This window comes from Apteryx rowi, unplaced genomic scaffold, assembly GCF_003343035.1.
Source record: "Apteryx rowi isolate R43461 unplaced genomic scaffold, aptRow1 scaffold_1, whole genome shotgun sequence".
Lineage (NCBI taxonomy): Eukaryota > Metazoa > Chordata > Aves > Apterygiformes > Apterygidae > Apteryx > Apteryx rowi.
The window spans coordinates 5,536,821-5,553,519 of record NW_020447196.1 but is presented as its reverse complement, the minus strand read 5'-3'; the positions used below and the strand labels follow the sequence as shown (position 1 = coordinate 5,553,519).

At 36.9% G+C, this 16,699-nt stretch overlaps 1 protein-coding gene across 2 annotated transcripts; it reads right to left on the bottom strand.

Moving 5' to 3' along the window:
* Positions 1-401: 401 nt before the first annotated feature.
* NAE1 (NEDD8 activating enzyme E1 subunit 1) lies at positions 402-16,220 on the bottom strand. Of its 2 annotated transcripts, none has more exons than XM_026059034.1 (20): positions 16,112-16,220; positions 15,480-15,583; positions 15,318-15,399; positions 14,320-14,350; positions 13,642-13,713; positions 13,268-13,347; positions 11,961-12,070; positions 11,486-11,595; positions 10,866-10,928; positions 10,543-10,606; positions 8,130-8,221; positions 6,660-6,719; positions 6,436-6,569; positions 4,689-4,764; positions 4,312-4,351; positions 3,166-3,252; positions 2,410-2,502; positions 1,898-2,012; positions 1,768-1,817; positions 402-686 (listed from the first exon to the last, which is right to left on the bottom strand). In XM_026059034.1, the coding sequence occupies exons 1-20, from the start codon at positions 16,159-16,161 to the stop codon at positions 577-579; spliced, it is 1,623 nt and encodes a 540-aa protein (XP_025914819.1). In that variant the 5' UTR covers positions 16,162-16,220; the 3' UTR covers positions 402-576. The 2 variants fall into 2 exon arrangements, with proteins under 2 accessions (XP_025914819.1, XP_025914828.1); XM_026059043.1 differs by having other exon boundaries at positions 15,318-15,378.
* Positions 16,221-16,699: the final 479 nt, after the last annotated feature.

Sequence of the window (16,699 nt, the reverse complement as noted above, 5' to 3'; positions counted from 1 at the left end):
GGCAGCGCGGGGCGGCCCCCGCCCAGGCGAGGCGGCGCGGGAAGGGGCGCGCGCCCCGCCCCGCCCGGCGCGCAGCCGTTAGGCGCTCGCTCCGCCGCCCCCCTCAGGCGCCGCCACGCGGCCGGTTCGGGCGGGGGCCTCGCTGGGGCAGGTACAGCCAGCTCCGGGCAGGGGAGGAACCCGCAAACACGACTTGTCCTACCCTTTTTCAACACTTCCTAAGCCCCCTTTCCCTCAATCCGAGTAGCAGTTTATATGAAACACGCAGTTTTGTAAAATTCATCTCCGCAGCAAGGCAGGTAGACCATTTAAACAGATAAAACAGTAAACACAAATTACCATTCCAACAAACAGCTATCTCTTTCAAAGGTGAATCAGAACATTTTAAATTTACAAAAAAATTCAGTATTTGGTATGATTTTATTGTCCTTAGCATAAAATATGATAAAATTGTTACAAATAAACTTTGATTTTCAGATAATACAGAACAGTCCAGTCAGTGGCAAAATGCCACAGTAACAATATTTACAGGACACAGCAGCACAGCCTGGTGGCAACAAATGTGATATGGTTATTCTACAGCTGGAAAGTCATTGAAGTCTGTGACATTCCACTGTAAATATAGGTGTTGTTAAAAATTACAAACTGCCCTGTAATGACTTTGATAACCTCCTGAGCAGCAGCTCCTATAAAAAGAAAGAAAAAAGATAACATAGAATGGAGTTAGCAGGTCATATTTTAAAACCAGTAAAGGAATTTCATCTAGAACTCAATACACTAAAATTTGGACAAGGCTTGCTGCAACTCCAGGGTAAAATGCTTTTCAGTACTTGCTAATACAAAGCAGTCTCAAGAAGCTTGTTGCTTCAAAAGTTAGCTTCACATACACTTTGCTATACATACTTTCTATATACTGTAAATATCCTGTCAAAACAGGTAAAAATTTGTAAAAAATGTGTGAATGCATAAACTGCCACAAATTGTTACCTTTCTAAATGACTGAAATTGAAAAGTTCAATTAAGAAAGTTGTATACGCTTAATTTTCCCCCCTTAATCTGTAAAATAAAGAGGTCACTTCACTGTGATCCCTGTGTGCTGCTGCAATATGAAGTATTTTGTAATTTCTTCAGAACAGAAGTTATCTTCACATATATTTCTAAAGCACTCTACTTATCAAAATTTGCTTAACCAGAAAAAAAAATCCTACATCCATATAACATTTAATACTTGAATATCTTTAGCACTGAACAAAGCCAAATAATGGAAGTAACTTAAACTAATACATAAGTATCTATTGAACATTATTTTTAATACCTGCAGATTGAATTAAGGGAAGCAATCAAGGCTATAGCTATCTAACAGATACTTAACAAAGTTAATGATGAACACATCTTCATTTAAATTAATGTAATATATTTAATATTACTACTATTTTTCTGTTTTTAATCAGCTATTTTCCAATTTACATATTCTTTTTAAGCTGCTATAACTGTTCACTGAGGTTATTTCATAAGTTTACACTGTTTCTTTCATTGACCTCAAATCTTAGTTATGCCCAGTTTTCTATATACTGTAGGAGGCCAGGTCTGGAGAAGTGAAAAGGGAAGGATTTTATTCTAATGCTATCTTTGACATCAGCCTGTGTTTACAGTCTTTTTCTGACACTAGAGAAGAATTAAAACAGCGAGATCCCAGTTCAAATATGGTACTACTACAGGTTTTTGTTTGTTTTCAAGTGAACCTTGGAAATACAGTGGCATTCTTACCTCCCATGAATGCAGCAATAGCATGTGGCTCAGCAGCTCCATAGCGACAACTGGAGAGCAGAGTAACAATTAGTATTTTCAGGTCAGTTTTACAGACAAAGGAAAGTGACAATTATCATACAGCACTTACAATTCATGAACATAGTCATCCTTCACTACTACAGACAACCCATGTTCTTGTAGAAAGCCAGTGAGGCAAGATTTCAGTTTTCCAATATCATCTTCTACCTGATAGTTGTAGACACCTGAAAAATAAATTAACTGTTTCATCACATAACTGTAACACCATATTCAAAATTAATGGGTTTAAGGGGCAATGTACATATTTTATATTTTTAAAACTATTTCTAAGGTTATTAATATAGTAGACTTAATACTAAACATATTTATTAAATATTTCCATTGATGGTATTCATGATAAGAAATTACTGCATAGCTGAATTAAGTCATAACACACCAGTGCTATCAATCCAGATAAATTCCTCAAGTTTCCAAAAAGAAAAACTTCTCACTTTAACTTTTGCACTAAAGTCATATATTAATACAGAAACACAAATATTTAATTTTTAGTTTATATCTAGTATTGTGATACTTAGATTTTTATATTTCTTATAATGACATATCTAACTGGTATTAACTTACCTGGGTATCTACCATGCTGCTTATAAAATCTATCTACAGCTCGTAGCATTATGTACAGAACTATTTCATTGTCTGGGTTATCCATATTGGAAACTGAAAAATGGAGAGAAAAGTTGTTAGCTGGTACAGATAAAATGGAAAAAAAATAGATTTTATATTTTTAAAAATCAAATATTTCCCATGGGCTTAAACTGTAAAAACTTTTAGTATCTTTTCTGCAGGAAGCAGAGATCATAACCAAAAAAGTCTGCAACTGAGACTCTCAGTTGAGTCAATTGTCAAATACACAATTGCGAATCCAGAGGGTGCATGACAAAAAGATACTGTATGTATTTTAAATAACCTCTGGTAAGTGAAAATATGTACATGTTTCAACTTTGCCAGCTACTATAACTTTAAATGAGATATTTCATTAGTTACTTTTTTAGGCTTTGCCATGCATGCTTTATATATTTAATTGTAATGACTGTAATTATACAACAGATTAAGTTCCTTAAGACACAGCTCAGTATTTTCCAGATCCCTGGGTTCTGAAAGAGGCCAAGACAATTGTTCTCAAATTTTTGCTTATGTGAAAACATCTTTCCAGCTCTGTCGGAAATAACCGAGATAAACTTTCCTGTATCTAGAATACTGTTGATGCCAAATTATAAAACTGCATATTGAAGTAGAATATATAACGTACAATTCTTTTTGATCACAAAACCATTCAAGTTGAAAATGCAATTAAAGTATGTGTAAAAAAGGAGTACTTACTAATCTCATCCTTGTTAAAAGTGTTTAAACCATATTCTTCAGACAGAGATCTACATCGCACTACTCGAAGAAAGGCTGAATTGCTGCCTGAGCAGAAGGTGCAGAAAGGAGAACATTACCTACTTGAATGCATCATTAATTATTAACTCTGTGTGTCTGATTTGTTAAAAATCAGAAAACTCAAACTTATCATGTATAGTTTTGTTTAACCCTTTCCCATTTCTTCAGGTAGCTCGAAGTAATAAATTCTATTAGGCTTCATTTAGATCTATGATCACAAGTATTTTAGCAAAATATTTACTTCTAGAATCTAAACGTATCTGTTGTGTTAACATAAAAACTCAACATGTGATTCTCCTTTATAGCAATTCATGGATCACAGCCATTAGCTTCGTTTTCCTCTTCCATGCTACAAATGAACATGGGTTCTTTTTATCTTCAGCCTTATTTAACACTGTCTCACATATTCTGAGTTAACATTCTAACAGTGCAGCTACAAGCAAGAAGAGGTTCTCAACCAGTATCAATTTTATGAACCAAATCAATGAGCAGCTACTAACCAGGCACTCAAAAAATAAGGAGCTTCATAAGGTTCTCAAAAACTGCAGCAAAAAGCGTGTCCACATAGGGGCAACATGCTCTGGCCTACCTGCTTAGAGGCAAATTTTCCACTTGCATGGAAACTCAGTCAGACAATTGTATGGACACATATACACACCCATAACAGACATGACCTAAATTGTCATAAACAGTATTGCATCTTTGTTTTACTTTTTCAGACTACAGGAAGTTCACGGAGTCTGCACTCTAAATAGTCAGTATCACAGAATGGGCAGAAGTGATTAGATACTAATCACAAAGAGGATACATTTCTTCAGGTCCAAACAGCAGGTATCTTTTTTTAAGCTTTATTATTGTGATTAAGGCATACGGAATACATCTGCCACCAAGAGTCTTTGTGGACTGAGATGTTGAACACCTGTAACTTCCACTGAAGATGGGAGATGCAAGATACCAGAAGATACTGAGCACTTTTTCGAAAAATTCAAATATTGAGCTATTGATTAATAAATACGTTATCATTCAAAACTTCCGGAATATTTCATCATTTGTATGAACACAGCCACAGAATCCAAGTATACTCACAAAGCAACTTTAATTCTCTTTCTGAAATTGACTCAGGTGCCTAAAAGAAAGAATATACTTGTTTCAATACAAACAATTATCAGAGAATTTGTTTTCAGAGATATTAGCATACTCACTGTGAAATAACTATGCCTTCTTCTAACAAAAGGTATTAGAAATTGTAACTAATATATCCCTCTACACCTTTGACTCTCATTTTATATTACCACATCAAAAGTGAGAAATAAAACAGACCATAGATATTAAGTTACATTAGAACTTTCCAAGAGAATGAAGTAATTAAGCCCTCCCTTCTTGTATCTGGCTCCTTTGACTTGTTTCTGCATATGTATCACAAAAAATTATTTTATTTCTGTCAGAAATACATTCGACCATACCTTGCCTAGTGACTGTAACAATTTAACAGCATGGTTACCCACAGCAGCAATATCTTTCTTTGCTTTTTCACGGTATCTGTTAATAATAAAAACAGCCTTATTGATTACAGCATAAAACTATCAATTTAAATTTGATATGGAGACCATTCCTTTTTGCCTTGTATTATAAAGACAGGATACAACCAACATGAATGGAAGTGAGCAACCTCAAGAGCATGAATGCACTTATTATCTCCTTACAACACTGTTCTGCAGAAGCTCTGAACTGTTTACTAAACATGCAGTTTAAAGACTACATGCATAACAGTGTTCTTAGCAACCGATTAACATTAAAAGGAGTATTACTACAAACAGAGGAATAATATTAAGAAAACATTTCAGAACAAGTAGCTATTAGTACTTCCTTGGACTTTATTACATTTTTGCATCTTAATATAGGTTTAACCATAGTACAATAATTTTGTCAAGAACTATGGCAATGCAAACATCTGAGCAACACAGTATTTCACGAAATTAAATTTAAGAGCTCATTTTGAGGAATGAACACTTGAAAATATTTATCAGGGAATTAAAACCTTATATTAATGCTTACTTGGAATATGAACTAAAGTAGATAATGATTTTCAAGTTCAGGATTGGTAGTTATAAAACACATTTAAAAGTTAGGGTGTATCTATGCAAATTGAAGTGATCATGATTTTGTTTGGCAAAATAACAACATAGGTTCTTGGCTTTACTCTCATTATATAGAGTAACTTTCATGGAGAAGTAACAATCAAATTTTCAACATTTAACAGATTTATATTTTTATATCCATCTTTTTAATGCTATTTGTGGCAGTTTGAGAAACGTATCTCTAAAATTACAGTCTTCATTTTGATTAGTAAACACTATTAAAGACATGCAGTCCATTTTCTAGCACAGGTTGTGTTTCAGAGCCTATGGAGAAGCAATCAGAATTTGTTATAAACAATACTTTTGTATAGGAACAAGAGCAAGATGGAGCCTACAAAACCCTCAGTAGAATTGCACAGACAATAAAGATAAATCTTCTGCAAGATACTACTTCTTTTTAAAGAAAAAAGGAGAAAGAGGCAATCAACAGCAAAGATATGTCAAGACCGCAAAGAGGTCTTTTTGGCCAAAAGATCTGCATCAAGACCAAGATGCACAGCAGTGGTAAGGTCATACGGAGGACACATTATTGCAAGATGGCTTTCCTAAAATCTTGAACTTCACTGATGCTGTTTAGCATTTGCATTTAAGATGTTCATCCACTAAGTCTTCATCCTTATCATCTGCCAAGAAATCCCTTCAAGGGGGATTAATTAAAATTAAGTACTTATAAATCAGGAAACTAGAATTTCTACAGCCAGGTTGACACACATATGGGGGAAAAGACAAAAAGGCTGTGTTTTAGCAACAGTTGCTTTAGGCACAGGTTCTGGACTGCAGTAGCTGGGCTAGGGGATCTTCTACCTAAGCAGCTCTTCAAGAGATTTAAAATTAAGAAAAGTGATCACTTCCAATCCAACCTTAGGAAATGGAGAGGTACGGAAGATTTAGATCCTGATTTCAAACAGCAGAGAGCAGACATTAGATGGGCCCAGGCTGCAGTGCTATCCTCACATACACAGATTTTTATTTTTTTTTTTTAAGAGGCTTCCAGGATTTTATCTACTTTGTGAGGTCTGAAGTCACTGTTCATTATCATTAATTAGTATTAAAGAAAAACTTGAATACTTACACATTTTGCAATTTGATAAATTTACTAGAATCTGCTATCATATCAGGAATAGTGCCCCGAACAGGTAAGCTTCCTTGTCCCTCATTTGCCACAAATTCCTTTACAGCTCGAGCCAAAATCCAAAAGGAGGATGACTGCAAGTGTACAACAGACAGTCATGTATACAAGTGTTATAAATAACACTATTCCTACATTTAACAGTCTTACCCTTACTTACTCATTACCTGCTCTGTGAGATTGATGCAACAATCATCATTAAAAATCTCTTCAATACACCTTGGAATCTATGAAAAAAGTTACATCAGGTTTGTATTTACTTGACTTTATTTCCTGAATTATTTCAACACTTATTACATAGATGATCCAATTCTAAGTGACCTCAGTTTCAAACCAAAATAATCTCTTCTGAATCTTGTGTACTTGGACATATTTCAAATAGCATTGTCTGAAAATAAGACACACGCTTTTGATCAAAAAGAATGTTATGAACAAAATCCCACCTTATTTACCTCTTTGAAATGGAGGAGAGTTTAAAAAACAGTAGCAACATCAGTACAAGGTATTATACCAGTCCCAGCTGTCCATCCTACCTGCCAGAGGTAAGGCAGCAAAAAGGCAGGGGAAGCAAAGGGAAGAATGGGCAGCGAAAGTGAAAGGGTTCCGACTTCTTAACTGCTGCAGTTTGGAGTCTGGCACATACACTGAAAGACACTTAATATCCTGGGACACGAACTGTAGTGGCTTAGATGCCAACAAAGTTTTACCTGCTGCTTTCCTGGAAGACTTAACTTCTTTGACTGCCTAAGTAAGTATCAGCACAGTTCAAACAAAAATGGAATGCAAGCTAGAAATGGCATAACAGAACATGCTTTCACCCCAGGTAGCTTTTGCAACTTAGTGTTAACTAGAGTAACATCACTGATGAGAGCACTAAAGCTGCTTTAAAATGTTAAGCGAACTGATGCAAGTATAGCTATATTTTATGTTCCTTAAAAAAAAACCAAAAACACATAGGTCAATCCTAACTACAATGAGTTATTACCTCAGGAGAAAACAAACAAACAAAAAAACCACAACCCTCCCCCTCCACCACACACACTTTACTTCGTGTTTTCAAGCTTGACCAGTTTACGGAAAGAAATTCCATTTATATGCTCATTTAAGACAAAAGTACTGAATTTGATGCCCCAGAAGTCCCCTACCGCCCTTCATTTATATACAGAATGAATACTGCAGCAACAGGCTCAATACAGCACAACAGTTACTTTCTGAGTTTCTCTCCTAGTAATGTACTGAAAGCAGACATCATCCGTACCACTGATTGCTAGTTCAGTATAACTATATCAAATCACTTACTGGATTTTCCAATGCAAAGAAAAGCAGATCAGTGAAACTAAATTCTAAGATAGGGATACATTACTAATGAACTCTGGATGCTGAATTGTTCTATACTCGAATTCAATACATCAATAGCAAATAAAGATTTGCGCTATGCTACAGCACGATCTAATCCAGGCCTATTTTACATAGCATGATTTAAATTTTAAAATTGTACTACTCTTGTTTTACCTAAATATGCACCTTGCAGGTGCAATTGTTGTTGTCGTCATACAGTGGATAATATGCTGTGAAAAATGAAGCAGTTAATATTTCCAGTTCCTTGAACACTTCAAATTTCTTAGGTTTATTTTTACCTTTGTAGTACTTAATGCCGAGTTCACATTTTTTATAGCTTCTTCAAAGTTTTCTTCATCTTCTTGGGTCCCATTTTCATTCTTTAGGATACCTTATTGAGGGGAAGAAAAAAAAAAATCAATACAAAATTCCATTAATTCAAGCTTATCATTTAGGTTTTAATCAGTGAAGCAGATTCATTTTGGATGCATTTGTGGCACACTGACATATCAATAAAACATTCAATTATCAGTAAGAGATACTGATAAAACTAAACACATGATTATCAGAGAGTCCGCATATGATTATTTTTCACAATATTAAACAGAAGTCACTTTTTTACAAAAATATCAGTCAACTTGTATGAGAAGTAAAGAAACCAGTTTTATAATCACTAAATGAATATAGAAGTCAATAATAATAATAAAAAGCAACTCAACTCTTCCTATCCCCAGTCTTTTTTTTTTTTTCTTTCTTTCTTTCTTTCCCCCCCTCCTCCTTTTTCCCTTCTGTTACACTAGCACAAATGCTCATGCATTCACGTGGCAAGCCAGATCAGGAAATTGATCCAGTAACAAACTAACTTCACAATAGCTAATTGTCTTTTCAACCGGATCAGTCCCCTAATCCAACCTGGGGATGAGGATGACTAAATGATGAGAAGTTTCAAAAATTCAGTTCACATTTTTAGACATTTAGGACAATGTACTTCTAAATCTTTTTTTTTTTAAATGCCTCATTAATTTTAGCACCTGTAAAAGGCACTGTACTGACAGATCTGAATAAATGGAGTTTTCCATTCACAGACTAATTACAGCATATTTAGTAGCTTCGTAACCCCTTGCTCAGCCTGTATTCCCCTAGTTTCTTTCCATGCAGAATCAGCACATATAAAGGCAGAAAATAATTCACCCTGTCAGCCTCAAACACTGAATGGTCAAAGTTGGGGAGGTATGAGAGAATCACTGTGCATCCATCTCCAATATATGAATATCATTCATAACTGAAATGGTTACCAACAATTTGGTGGTCCAACTGGCCAACTAATACTTCCAGTTAACAGCTCCAGTGTCAAAAGCCACTTGCTTTCCACTTTATCACATTTTTAGTATTAAACATTAATCTTCTCTATGGGATTCTCTCAGTGCCTCTCACTCCCAACCAAACCATACTCTTTATCTTAAATGGCAAACAATAAGAAATATATGCAAGCTGAATTTATAAGCAAATCATGGATTGTATGAACCTTCTGTATAAAGTGACAATTTAGCAGAAGGATTGTACTTCATACACTATTTTCATAAGTTAACCCTGAGAGAATCACAGAATCGCTGAGGTTGGAAGGGACCTCTGGAGATCATCTAGTCCAACCTCCCTACTCAGGCAGGGTCACCTAGAGCACATTGCACAGGATTGCATCCAGGCGCGTTTTGAATGTCTCCAGAGAAGGAGACTCCACCACCTCTCGGGGCAACCTGTTCCAGTGCTCTGTCACCCTCACAGTGAAAAAGTTTTCCCTCATGTTCAGATGGAACTGTCTGTGTTTCAGTTTGTGCCCGTTGCCTCGCGTCCTGTCGCTCGGCACCACTGAAAAGAGTCTGGTCCCATCCTCTCGACACCCTCCCTTCAGATACTTGTACACGTTGATAAGATCTCCTCTCAGCCTTCTCTTCTCCAAGCTAAACAGGCCAAGCTCTCTCAGCCTTTCCTCATAAGAGAGATGCTCCAGTCCCCTAATCATCTTTGTGGCCCTTCGCTGGACTTGCTCCAGTAGTGCCACATCCCTCTTGTACTGGGGAGCCCAGAACTGGACGCAGTACTCCAGATGTGGCCTCACCAGGGCTGAGTAGAGGGGGAGAATCACCTCCCTCGACCTGCTGGCAACACTCTTCCTGATGCACCCCAGGATACCGTTGGCCTTCTTGGCCACAAGGGCACATTGCTGCCTCATGCTTAACTTGGTGTCCACCAGCGCTCCCAGGTCCTTCTCCGCAGAGCTGCTTTCCAGCAGGTCAACCCCCAACCTGTACTGGTGACTGGGGTTATTCCTCCCCAGGTGCAGGACCCTGCACTTCCCTTTGTTGAACTTCATGAGGTTCCTCTCCGCCCACCTCTCCAGCCTGTCCAGGGCTCTCTGAATGGCAGCACAGCCCTCTGGTGTATCGGCCACTCCTCCCAGTTTGGTATCGTCAGCAAACTTGCTGAGGGTGCACTCTGTCCCTTCATCCAGGTCATTGATGAAGAGGTTGAACAAGACTGGACCCAGTACTGACCCCTGGGGGACACCGCTAGCTACAGGCCTCCAACTAGACTCTGTGCCACTGATCACAACTCTCTGAGCTCTGCCATTCAGCCAGTTCTCAATCCACCTCACTGTGCAACTTCCACTTATTTCTGCCAATGTGAAAATGTGATTCCTAAAACATACATTACCTTGTCTAATCAGTTGTCTGAAGGCTTCTTTTTCTTTGTAACTCTTAGGCAACTGATCACTTTTCTAAATTTAAAAACACAAAAAGATTTTATTTGTCTTAAAAATCTCGAATACTATACTCATTGTGTTCAGACTACTAAAATCTAAGAGTCCATCAAAGGTCAGTTATACTCATTTTTATTTCAATCAGCAACATTAAGATTTCACTTTCTTTGTTACAAGTTGCCAAAACAATAATTTAGTTTTGAAAAGACCAGTCTAAAGTAATAATAATAATAATAAAAAAAAGTACATTGATGACTTATCCTGTTTTGCAATATACCTCATTGAACCATTTTGTTAGATACTTGGCTACAATCACAATCCAGGGAGTGTGGCTATGGTCCTGTAATTGAACAACAGAGAAATCTTTGTAAAATTTAAGAGAGAAGATAGAAGACAAATTAACAATCTATTTTAAAGGTATATTAATATTAGAATAATACCCCTTCCAGTGCTTGACCAGACAGAATGTGCTCCAGACTTTGATTCAGAAATAATGTTCTCTAACTACTATAAAAACAAATTACAGTTCCTTTAAAGAAGTGTGGCTGAAGCAAGTTCTCCAACATTTTTCTGACGGGGAACTTATATATGCATAAATACCCATAGTACAAAGCTCAGTAGCAATAAGTAACCAAAAAAATTCAGTCAAAACAACAACAAAAAAAATTGTCCATGAATATTCCTTACTTCCTAAAATCCCCCTGCTTAAGACTTAAATATGAACTAACATTTGGGGCACAGGCTTAAAATAGTACCTCATGACTAATTCTACAGTTGCCTCTGCACCAATGAGGCTCTTCACCAAAAGAAAGTCATCTGGCAAGGGTCATTTTCATAGAATCCCTGTTCTATGACTGCATCAGTCTTTGGAGCACATAAAGCAAACCACATACCAACCTTTTTGTCCATATGATCCAAGTCATAAGACTGAATATGTTCCCTCAGTTCTGGAAATTGTTTGTCCAGTCTCAGATCTTCTAATGCATTGTCAGGGTGAGATTCAACAACTATGAAAAAGTTAATGTATTTCATGTTTTTATCTTCAGCCCTCAAAACAGATCTGCACATCAAATGCAGTATATTGCTTGCTCACGTAACTGCTAATTCTCAAAATAAGTGTTTTATGTAGGATAACAGTTTAATGTCAGAGGAAAATCTCCAGTTTTATTATTTGTTGCAGTCCATAATTTATATGCATTTCTCAAAGAATGTTCATGGTGAGGAACTGCAAACTATAGAGGAATTAAATACTAAATACCTCACAAGATAAAGATGAAAATCACAAAGTGACACTACATATAGAAGCTTTTTCTTTTTTTCTTTTCTTTCTTTTTTTTTTTTAAAAAGTCTTAATTTCAAAAAGCTCTCCTACCTGGATGTTCTTTAATAATGACTCTCATATACCCAACCAGCCCATAAGTCCTACAGACCAGCAGAGGAATGTTAGAGTTCCAGAGAAGTTCAGCTAAACGCAGCAAGGTACTGTAAACAAAAACATGATTTTTTAGATGCACAAGAGAACAACAGCAGTTAACCAGAAAAGTTACTTATATAAGAAGTCTTCTACAACAAAAATCTAATATCATTAGTATGATTTCAAGCACAAAATAAAGGAGAGTAATTTTATACACGCCTTTATAAAATTCTGGAATTGTTTGTCTATTAGCTTACTCATATTTAACTCCATCATCCAAAATACTTTGAATATCAATTAAACAGAAAGCTTGGAAGAGTTGTGACTTGGGGGGGGGCGGGGGGAAGGGAGTGCGCAAGGGAGCGCGCAAGGGAGCGCGCAAGGGAGCAAGAGAATTAGATCTGTATACTGCACAAATACAATTCCTAGTGGAGGCAATTCCAATCAGAGGTTTCCAAATTGCACAGAAGAAATACCCTGTTCAGGAGCACCTGAAAGCAAGGGAGCCTCTGTTTCACAAGGAGGCAAGCTGGCTCTTACTTCTGTAGGAGACAGTAACTCTAGCTCCCCCATAAGTAAAGGGGAGGGAAGGGGTGGGGGAGAAGTACAAACAGTCACCTCCTTGCAAAAGCAAGATGCAGCTTTTCACCTAACCAGCAACATCTCGCCTCTGTGGAGGCAGCACTCCTACTGAAATGGAATCATGCTCTGCTCCCTTAAGTTTCTCATTACTCTGAGCATAGTCATTTTTAAGTTGTACTGTTTAATGGAAGGCAGCATGGGAGAGGCCTCTGAGAAGGCACAGGTTAAAAAAAACAAAAAACTTGTGGTCTTAGGGTTTAAATATGCATTGTAATTACACAAACAAAATGGAAAGAGCTATATGAAATATAAAATACATTCACAAAAATCTAAAAGGTAACTCAGATCAAATTACCTGTTAGATTTTACATAAGAAGAATACTTGTTATTGCAATTTCGGACCAGAAACAACTTCCACTGCAGAAAAATACTAGACTCAAACAAGTATACCAGGAAATACCACTTAAGAGTCAATCACAGATCCGAAAGAGTTTCTAAACTAATATATGAAAAGGTCCATAGAAAAACACCATCATTTGCTACAACTTTCCTTCACAGGGAAAGAGTTTTGTTTTGCATAATTTCCCCAGAATATGTCTGCAATTGAAAGCTGTTTTTACAACTGAATAAAATTAAACACAAAAACAACAACCACACACACATAGCTTTAAATGATTCTTTACCTTTCTGGTAGCTGGGTCGCAACCACTAAGTTAAAGTGACTGAAAAAGGAGGGGTCATTGTCTAGAAGTTTTTCTGGACTCTAAATAATAGTGCAAAAAACATTTGAGTAAATATATAGTAAAAATTTCTGAAAATATAGCAAGTTTGTTCAACATGAAATTGAATGCAAAGTCTTAAATGAAGCTAAAAAATTATGACGAACTTACAAAACAGTATTTAAAACACAAACGGACTTGTTGCAAGTAACGACATCTTTCTCAAAGGCCAAAACTAAGGTACTTAAACCGAAACATTATAAGGAATGTGTAACTATTATTTCATACTTTCACTATATTGTATAACACAAAATCTACAAATAATTAAGAAAACAAACCTCTTCCACAAAGTTTCCAGAAACATCATTATTCAACTCTTGCAAGAGCTCAGTGGCACTCTGGGCACGATTCTGTTTTAAAAACAATTAAAATAATTTCTTTAATATCTCAAAATGCAATTTACATATTGTACTTGTATTACATATGCTATGCAATAAATAAGTAGATTTCATCACATACTAAAATTTATTATTCCAAGCCTTATTTATCTGAAGGAAAAAAAAAAAATCCACACACTGAATAGCAGGTATCTGAGACCATTTTTCAAAATACCATTTTAAAAACAATAATTATGCCATAGCTGTTTATTAATTTCCAGTTTCGCTGGAGAATTTTGGGGAGTTACCTATGCCTTTTGTAGTCTCATATTTTTGTAATTTTTTTCCCCCCATCCACCTGAGATTGACTCCCTTCAGCCACAATTCTCTTCCACCCTATCCTTCCAAGAATACTCTTAACCAGGTCCTGTTAACTTTTTTATCCAATGTTGCCAGAATTGAACTTTTGTTCTCATTTAAGAGCAACTAAAAAGCAGTCATGAAGAATTTTATCAAAGAATAAAGGGATTTTAAACTATATGTACATGCTTTTACCATTACTCATAACACTACATTTGAGCATTTACTCAAACTCGCATTCTTGCGATGTATATAAAGTGACATTTGTTATCTCCTTACCTGACCAATATGGCTTTTTTGGAGAAAGAAGCTGAAAAAGGAGACAAGAAAAGAATACTATGTGTGAATTTTTATTTTGAAGAAAACCAATTTTAAAGTTACCTTAACTAGTGCATAATATGTTATTGTGCCTCACATACAACAAAATAAGGTCCCACTTAAATCTGCTTTTCCCCTCATGATCAGTTTCTTGAGGAAACTTTTCAATGCCTGAGCCACCAACCTGAAAAATAAGACATACCAAACTTTTCTAGAAGTAAGTGTCATGCTACAGATTTGTTTTCACTAGGCTAATTAAAGACCCATTAGTACTCATTTCTTCATGTAAGGCAATATCCTTACCCCACACATAACCCCCGTAAGTAGACAGATAACTGCAGGTGTATACCTGAACCATAGAAGAAAATGATGTAGAATAAGTAGACAAATTATTTTTGATTAGAATGTTTTGTAAAGAGTTTTTTATTCTTTTCCTAGCTGCATACAAGCTAATGCCTAGTTAATTTTGTAGCTTTTGAAGCTGCACAAGATAAAGGGACATAAGTCACAGTTTCACAATAATTAACTAACTAAAATAAGGCTTTTTTGTCACCAAAACTATTATGCCATTATGGTAAAGTATATTTCACCATGCTGAAAGTCAAGCAAATCTTAGGCCTCAAGATGAGAGCAAACAAGTAACATAGATATTTTTTATGTTTATGAACACTTATAAAGTAGACCTGTGTCTTATACACTAGATATGTGAAGCATAGACCTTTATAGTACAAAACAGCAACTAAAAAAAAGCACGTCAAATTAAGAAGCTAATGTTGAATTGCTGATTATATGTGCTGATTATATATTTTATGTAATAAAAAATATAAAATACAAAAGGTTTTGAGAAAATACAGAGACTTAAAATTATAGAGAATTGTAAATAACTAGAAGTATACAGATGGATACTTATGAAGCCCTATTACTTCTCAATTTGTAAAGGAAACCAGTAACAAACCTACTTGTTTCCAACATCTTCTCCAGAGACCCGATTCCCATCAACAATTGTAAATGAGCCAATACCTTTGGGAAGAAAAAAAAATACTATGAATAACTAAAAACTATGAACTTGTTATCAGAAATATTACTAAGCAATTATAGAACTGAGTTTTTTTTTTTTAAACCTGGTAGCACTAAGTTCTTGAGTATTTCCGTTCCTGTGGCTGTTGCATTTATCACACAAACATGAGCAGATTCTAAAGCTTCTTGTCCATGGTCACCCCACAATCTGTAAAGGAATGGAAACAGAAATATTCAGAAAACAGTTCATTTCAGAAGGTTAATCCAATACAGAGAAATGAAAGAATCTAAACAATTGAAAATGTAGTCTAGCATACTACTTTTCGTTCACTGTTAAGCAGAGCTAGCTAGTGCTTGCCAGAATAAGCTTTCTCAGGGAAGATTTACTGTGATGAAACTAAAGCCTTCTAAAGAACAATCCCATTCTACTGAGGTTTCATTTTCTCCAGTTTTATATTTTATGCCATATGAATACAGAAACTTATTTCTATTTTAATATATTTTACTTTTTCAAATCGGTATGGGTCAAATCAGTCCTTACTCAAAGTTTTCCTTGAAAACATCTTAGACCTGAAAGGTCTCTTTTATAGAAGTTTTAATATAAATAATACACTGTTTAATTTGAGATGACACCAGACACTGAAACGTCAACATTACAAGCAGCTAGGTAATCAGTCTTGATGAGGTACACTGTTCGGTAATGTATTTAAGATATCAGTAAAAACAGCATTCATACTGAAATGTTGGCTGCACAGTAATCAACAGCAAAGGCCCCACTGATTTCATGCAGGCTGCCACTTCACGCTCTTCAGCTGTAGCAAAAAGCTACTGAGGAGACACAGCACAGCATTAAAACTACTGTTAGTGCTTTCAGTGTATGCAAGCATATGAAAATTAAGAACAGCCCAAGCCCCCCTCCCCACGCCAGCTGCTTCCAGTACAGGCGCCTCATCTAAGGCTGCTTTCTTTCTGCCGCTTCCCCCAAGGCAGCGCAAACACCGCGAGGCAGCGCGGAGCGCCAGCTAAGCAACCTGTCCCGGCTACTGCCGCGGCAGGCAGGCAGGCAGACAGGAAAGGCAGGCAGGAAGGAAGGAAGGAGGCTCCCCGGCTGCCTGCGCGACCGCCCCCGCTCGGGCCGCCTCTCCCAGGGCTGCTCCGGGCTCCAGAGCCGGCAGCGCAGGGGCAGGCACAGGCCTCCCGCAGGGGAGCGGCGGCGGCGCCCGCTCGGCTCGGCCCGGTCCGCAGCGCGAGGCGAGGCGAGGCGAGGCGAGGCAGGGCCAGGCGCCGCGGCAGCCCGCTCTCGGCCCCACCGGGCCGAGCGGCA

Excerpts from the sequence above, each read along its gene's own strand:
- NAE1 (XM_026059034.1), bottom strand. The coding sequence starts at position 16,161 with ATGAAATCAGTGGGGCCTTTGCTGTTGATTACTGTGCAGCCAACATTT. Across the intron at positions 15,584-16,111 it reads ACTGTGCAGCCAACATTTCA|ATTGTGGGGTGACCATGGAC; the intron begins GTATGAATGCTG and ends ATTCCTTTACAG. Across the intron at positions 4,352-4,688 it reads TGTTACAGTCACTAGGCAAG|GCACCTGAGTCAATTTCAGA; the intron begins GTATGGTCGAAT and ends TCTTTCTTTTAG.